At 32.3% G+C, this 7,953-nt stretch overlaps 1 protein-coding gene across 1 annotated transcript in view; it reads left to right on the top strand.

Moving 5' to 3' along the window:
- Positions 1-7,953, top strand: part of LOC110027977 (primary amine oxidase) — a 44,096-nt gene that overhangs the window by 729 nt on the left and 35,414 nt on the right. The window contains exons 2-3 of the mRNA XM_020729649.1: positions 4,554-4,663; positions 4,799-5,104. Coding sequence (XP_020585308.1) covers positions 4,554-4,663; positions 4,799-5,104 — 416 coding nt within the window. The remainder of the gene's footprint in view (positions 1-4,553; positions 4,664-4,798; positions 5,105-7,953) is intronic.

Here is a 7,953-nt window from a genome sequence, read left to right on the forward strand (position 1 = left end):
TCTCTCTCTCTCTCTCTCTTTTCTGTGGTGTATATTGTTGCGGTGCGGCAATAGACAGCGATGGTGGATATCGCTCTGTTGAGTAGAAGTGAATGAAAGAAGAGCGGATAGACGAAGGCAAGTCGTAGAGACTTGGAGTGAATTATTTGGGTGCATTAGCAATTTTTTTTCACAAGACTAGTAACTCGGGTAGTGTAGACCTTTTTTAAGGAACTTAAGAAGAATCTCGATGAATTGGCGGATGCTTTAATTCAATTTCTCGGTATGTTTAAGATAGAAGCTATTCTGAATTTTGATTTTACTATTTTTTCTTCTCGATTGAGGGCGGCCTCTGAAGAAAGAATGGTGGAAGAGGTGGCTGGAGGAATGCTTGGGAGCATCATCACTTAGCCCGAGGAATGCTAGCTAAAACGTTGCTGAACATTCCAATAAGCTTTCATGCTACTAACAATAGTGTATATCCAAATATTGTTGCTGTAGATTTCCTTGATCCTTCCACAAAGTTTAATTCTATGCATGTCTCATAAGTTATATATCGTATGAACATACATAAGCGATGCCCTTACCCCACCTTTGTTTCTTCTGCTATTTTTCTCATTTCTAATTTTTTTCTCGAGCACGGAGAGCGATAAATAAGAAGTCTTCAATATAATCGTGATCTTGGAGAAAAAGCATGCTCATGTAACCGCTACACCACACATTCTTCCACTTTATTCTTAAGTTCTATGCTTTGATGTAATGTCTCATATGTTTGTTATAATTTTAGAGATCATAATGGTTTTTTAGCCATGATAGATTTCTTCTTTTCCTTTTTGTAAGTTAGCTATCATCTAAGGTTACTTCTCCAGGCCTTACTTTGTTACCACTTCTCTTCACTTTCAAAGCTATCATATAAGTTTAGCTATCATCTCCACCCCATGTCACATAACATAAGAGCTCGTGCGCACACACACAGAGCCTACACTTACAAAAAGCCTTCGAGCTCATCAAATAAAATTTATCCTGCAAGTGAACTTGCCTATACAACAAGGTCTTTGGGTCTTTAATAATATCTGAGTTATAAGCCCCAAATAGGAGTATACCTAAACCTAAGTTTGTATGCCTTGACCCTAGACAACTCACTTATGGCGTGTATGATGCACACATGCACATATTGTAACCCTCTTGCCAAGTCATTGAAAGAACAATAAGGCTCATTCTAATTTAACTCGTTTCTTTCGGTAAATGAAAACCCCAAAATCAACTTATGTTTATGCTAGTTCCTATATCAGTAAACCCAACAATTAAAACTAAAGCTAACTTATATCCAGTTTGATTTAGTTAGTATCCCTAAAAGAAGGCAAGCTATGCTGATTTATTAGATTTTTTTGGCCATTAAATCTTAAAATCCTCTATAGTTTGTAAATCGGGGCTACTACTATTCTTGGGAAGATAGAACTATGTAGTATTGATTGAGTCATCTACCATTTATCTAATTAAAACTCAAAGGCTGATCATGAGATTAAAGATCGAGCTATAAGATGTTGAGTTAATTAACCATGGAGTGCTAATGGCCGTAGGAAGTTTCAAGACTAAATTTAAATTAACTCTGATTTGAATGGTAAGGGATATCTGATGAAGCTAAATCAAATCATACCACTTAGAAAATGAGCACCGAATTAGGGGATGGTGCTTTTCCCGGCTATCAATGGATTATTCTACAAGAATCACGATAGTTATGCCCATATCTACTTGACAAATATGAAATACTCAATTTTTCGATGTCCAAGCTGGGCTGATTTGAGTAAAATCTGTATACCTACTATTTTAATGTGCATAAAATGAATATTGATGGGATCATCATGAGATTTTTTGTCTTTTTTATTTTAAACTTTGGTTTTGTTGCAAGATATGTCTATGATGATTATTATACTGAAGATAAGATGCGTTCGATTTCCCACACTGTAAAAAGAACTGCAAGAGAAGTTTTACGTGGTCTGACCTAGCTTTCTAGATTTGCTTCCCTACAGTTGCTTCCTTATGTAATTGATCCTTCTTTCCTGTCTCCTACTATTATTTTCTGTCCTCAACATGCTTGATTGGTTACCGGGCTGTTTGCTTTTCTAGCATTATGTTGTAGTTGAAAAATTGAGAATTGCAGGAACAAAATTTAAAGTTCAAAACTCATTAGTTTGATAAAATAAGGTTGAAAACTTATGTTCTGGTTGGAATTCAAGTTTGCTAAATTGAAACTTAAATATCAAGCAAGATCTTGGGAGATTTTGAGAAATTATTTATTTTTAGTTTTTTATGTAAGCTGTTTTTTAATTGATCTTGATTCTTCAAGCGCTTGCAAGTTTTGATGATAATTTTCAGTTGATGATTCTCTTTGTATCAATGTGAAATCCTTGATCTTTTAATTTGTGATATATATTCTTACTCTCGTTTTTAAACTGTAGAATAATTTGTTCGTATTTGATACATATCGGGTTCCAATTTTATATTGTGAAGCAATGTTTTCTAACTTGCATCAAAAGTGATACATATTTTCTTAAATTGAAAGTTGTAAAGTGAAAGTTGTGATTAGGTGCGTGTCTCTTTACTCATCTCATTTTAGATTTGCATAGGTGACCCTAAACTATAAAATGCTGTATTATTAATTTTGCCATAACAACAACAATCCTTTATTCCACTAAATGTGGCCGACTACATGAATCCTTTTTCTCTATTGTATTCTATTAAGTGTCATATTTTCAGTTAATTCTAATAACTTCAAAAATTTTCTTATACAACATGCCCAAATTTTGTTAGGTCTACCTCTACCTTTTTTAGCATAAGTCGAATCTAAAACATTTACTCCTAATCAGATTAACTTTCTTAACAGAACTCGAATCTAAAACATCTGCTCTTTTAATCAGATCAGCAAATTGTCGACTTTTAATGTGCCAAACCATCTAAGACAACTCTCTCTAATCTTGTCTGTCATTGGAACTACATAAACCCATTCACGGATAATTTCACTCCGCATTTTGTTTCTAAGTGTAAAGCCACTCATCCACCTAAACATTCTCATCTTAGCAACACTTAAATTAGTTTTATGCTTCTATGTTATTGGCCAATATTTTGCATCATAAAGCGTTGCAGTTCTCATCACCATCATATAAAATTTTCCTTTTAAATCTAAGCAGTAGTTTTCTATCACACAGTAGGCTTGATGCATTCCTCTCCTTAAACATCCAACTAATATATTCCTCTGCTCCAACCATCCAACTTTAATTCTACCAAGAACATCCCTATCTATATCACCATCACTTTGAACAATAGAACCAAGATATCTAAAACGTTCACTCGGTCTAATGATTTGATCATCAATTGTTACAACTTTACCGCTAGATTTACTACTACTAAAAATGCATTTCATGTATTTCGTTTTAGATCCACTCAAATGAATGCCTTTAGGATCTAAAGTAGACATCAATAATTCAAGTTTTTTCTGAACTCTTTTTTCTAGCAATCTACACAAGGAGGATGTCATCAACGAAAAGTATACAAGGTACATCCTCTTGTAAATGTCAGTAAGAGCATACATAACTGAAAGCAAAAAGGATGTGGGCTTAAAGTTGATCCCCGATGTAATGCAACTGAAATAGGAATATACTTGGTCAATCATTTTCTGTTCGAATGCAAGTAACAACTCTAGCATACATATCTTTAGTGATTTGAATGTAAGTCGTTGTATCACCTTTCTTTTTTAAAACTCTCCAAAAAAATTCTCTTGGAACCTTATCATAAGCTTTTAAGTCAAGGAAAATCATATGTAGATCCTTCTTACACTTTTGTTACTCCTCCATAAAACCTCTCAATAAATTTATAGATTCCATAGTAAACCTGCTAGACATAGATCTAAACTGATATTATGAGAAATCTTTGTATCGCGTCGTAGCCTTTGTTCAGCTGATCTCTCCCATTATTTTATTGTATATCACATTAACTTAATTTCTCTTTAATTTTCACATTCTTGAGCATCCTCTATATTCTTAAAATGGGGATCAAAATATTCTTCCTCAACTCCTCATGCATCTTTTTATTTTTTAAAATAATATATTCTAAATATTTTCACACTTCTATTGGGATACTATAAGGTTCTACTAATTAAATCTTTACTTTTAAAGATGGTTAAAGATGTATGTATAAACTAGCCAAACAAAGAGAAGAAAAATAAAGATTTAATTCAAGTAAAGTGTGTTAAAAATGAAAATCAAAAACTGTTTTTCTTAGATGAAGATATTCAACATAGGTAGGTGAGATATTCTGATAAACTTTTCAATAAAGTTTATTAAAATACGATCGATTTTAGTGATTAATAATAATAAAACTTTTTTATTTTTTTATTATCATTTTTTCCACAAGGAAAAAAAACTTCAGGATATGTATATGGTGGAAGGCATTTGAGACGCGATTTCATTTCATGTGTAGTGTGGCTAAATCTAAATGAGTTGGCATTTTAAGATTGAAAATTATGGTGTGCACATCTTTGTTTGTTTACTTATTTGTCTTTATTTAATGTTATGCAGGCATCCAGGTGATGCCGAGGGCTCAGTCAAGCCACCCATTAGACCCGTTATCAGCTGCTGAAATTTCTGTGGCAGTAGCAACAGTTAGAGCTGCTGGGAGGACCCCTGAGGTTGGGTCTCATGGTTCTTGATCTGCTTAGCTATTCATTATAGTTTTGTTTTTATATCAATCATTCGATAGATAATCATGTTTCATTTATATATAATCTTGCAAATAAAAGCATTTTAAAATGACATACATTTAGGTGCGAGATAGCATGAGATTTGTTGAAGTAGTTCTTTTGGAACCGGAGAAAAGTGTTGTGGCACTTGCGGATGCCTACTATTTCCCTCCATTTCAACCATCACTGCTTCCAAGGACAAAAGGTGGTCCTGTCATACCCAGTAAGCTTCCACCTAGGAGGGCTAGGCTTGTTGTGTACAACAAGAAGTCTAATGAGACTGGTATATGGATTGTTGAGCTGACAGAAGTACATGCAGCAACTAGAGGTGGGCATCACAGGGGAAAGGTCATCTCGTCAGATGTAGTTCCGGATGTCCAACCTCCTATGGTATGCTTTTCTAAGAGAATAGGCCTAGGATTGAAAAATTATGTTTTGCAAATTATTTCAATTCTATTCGTTAAATTTGTGTCCAATGCATTGAATAGTTTAAAGGGGCATTTTCCTGCATGCCACACAAATCTTATGTATTGCATATCTAGCATCTAAGCTTTAATATTGACATACATATCACTCAACTCTTTAATATTGCATAAAAAAAATCACTATCACCAACTTTTAAAAAGTTAAATACATCTTTTATTTTATAGATTTATCACACCGCAGTGTTATAAATGTAAATATGAATGTTTAGCGTTAGATATGTAAATACCAAAGAATTGTGTGGTATGTATATGAATTTCCCAAGTTTAAATTCAAACTTTTCATTGAGTGAATTTTCTATTCCTTATTTAACTCATGTCGCTTTTGAATTTTCTTCTATCTAAAGACTATATTCAGAATTTTATACTGTTAAAGAAATAAATATCTTAATGAAGTTAAAATATTAGACCTGTTTTTAGTGAGGGTCTTCCCTGTGATATTACTCAAGCTGTGAAGATTTTTAAAGTAATAGTCGCTTAGAGAGATTGTAAACTTTATCAACTTACCTGTAATTTTACCATGGAAAGTCTGTTGAATCTGAAGTTAAGATGTCCCAGCTATTTTCAAATATCGCTTTGAAGAGATTGTAAACTTTGTCAACTTCCCCGTAATTTTTACCATAGAAAGTCTGGCGAATCTGAATCTGAAGTTATGTCCCAGATATATTCAATGATATTTGGAGTTAAGTTAAAATTCTGAACTTATAATAATGTCCAGTTTTTACTGCCGAGTAGCGGTATGCCCAAGTTAAGCAAATCTTTATTTTTTAAATCAACAAAACGTATCTAAGGTGAGTGTGACCGCAGAAAATGATTTTAAGCTACAAACAACATGCCATAAGTAATAATGATGGATAACTAAAGCGATGTCCTGTGAAGCTATAAAGCCAAATGACATTGAATTTGGACATGTGAAGCTAAATACCATGAATTTGGACGTTAGTCTTAGCTTTATTGTAATATCAAGCAGGAACATTTATGATAATCTAGTAGAAATGACACGCAGAGTTACATGTCAATTTTTAACCAGTAAACTTTAGCATAATTTGTGAAGCTTGTCAGCAAGTTTGATCGTTATTTAGTGTATAAAAGAAGAAGTTGCTATAAAAGCTTGAATTATTGATTTTTTTCAATGGGTTTTTGTACTCAAAATTACATATAAAGAAAAAAGGAAATAAATAATTGTAATAATAGACACAAAAAACCTTTCTTAGTTATCTCTCCATTCGATTTATTAAGGGACTTACAATTTATACCAGGTGAACACTTTGTGCGCTCTTTCTTTTGTCTTTTGCATATGAATTAATGCGGGAGGTATTTCTTTGTAAGTTCAAATTTGCTTATAATTTTTTTTTAATGTGGGCTTGCTGAGCTTTTTAGTCAACATGTTAGAAAACTAATTTTCTATTGGGACCCATGGTGTGTATATTAATTAAATTATAGTTTATTTATAAAATGTCTATCCACTTCCACAATTTTTATGTGATCATGCTATATAGGATTTTGAGCAATATTGATGACAAATGTATTATCACAATATATCTTGATAGGCTCGTTTTTAAATCTACTAAAACGACTTTAATTCATAGAAGTCTGCAGATCTCTTGAGCAATTACTTTGATTTTGGATTCAGCGTTGGATTTTGAAAAGATAGATAATTTTTTGCTTCTCCTTTTTATAGGATTTCCCCCAGAAGCATGCCACTTTCTGAAATAGATCTCTTATTCACTAGTAACCTAGCATATTCAACATTATTATAACCTTCAAATTGTAAAGTATCGTTTTTTTTGACAAATCCCTTTGTTGGACTTGATTTAAGATACCTAATGTCTCTACAAGCAGCTAGCAAGTGAGATTATTTGGGTTTTGCAATAAACTGATTTATAAGGCTTATTGCAAAGTTAATTTCAAAGCATGTATTATTCTCATCATACTATTGTAGTAACCATCCGAAATTAGTCGTAAGAGAAATTAAATCGCTAACTATATTTATTTTTACAGCAAGGGCAAATATTTCTTGATATTTAATGTAATAGCAATATAAATAAATAAATAAAATAAAATATATTAATTATCATGTCAATTCTAAGGAAAACCTCTCCAAGGTTATACTTAGAGATGAATGTCTCATTTGAATTAAACAAATTAAAGAGGCAAGTGTATAAAGAAACCAAGAAGAAGAGAACGTCTCTTGAGAAGGGAGAAGAAGTGGACGACACAGACCCTAGCCATATTTCAGAGAAGGCTTCGAACATTAGTCAAAGAGTGATGGATGCCTTTGACGCGACAATACACTTGAGGACATACTTGATATGTCCGTCGAGGGCTTAAAGGCGAGTAATGCGTTTTGAATTTTTAAAAATAAATATTTCATTTATCATTTGCATTTTGAATATTTAAAAGATGTCTCACAAATGGGAGGAAAATAATTGACATATGAATGTATATTTAAATGATATTAAATTGATTTGAAATGATTAATTTAATCAATGTTTACTCTTTGTTGATACTAGCTGAGAATGCTATTGTACCTATGCATGAAAAAGAAAATAGAATTGGAAAAATATACATTCGTGTGAAAAATTTTGAAGGTTCCTAGGGGTATAATTTTTTGAAAATACTTAAGGATATAACGGTAATTTTGATATGACATCTTAAAAAAAAGTTAGTTTAGAAATATAAATACTTAAATTGAAAGTGGAAGTGTTAATTTAAAATTAGTTTACAGTTTGATTAATTAATGAATCACATTTCTTT

This window comes from Phalaenopsis equestris, unplaced genomic scaffold, assembly GCF_001263595.1.
Source record: "Phalaenopsis equestris unplaced genomic scaffold, ASM126359v1 Scaffold000472, whole genome shotgun sequence".
NCBI lineage: Eukaryota > Viridiplantae > Streptophyta > Magnoliopsida > Asparagales > Orchidaceae > Phalaenopsis > Phalaenopsis equestris.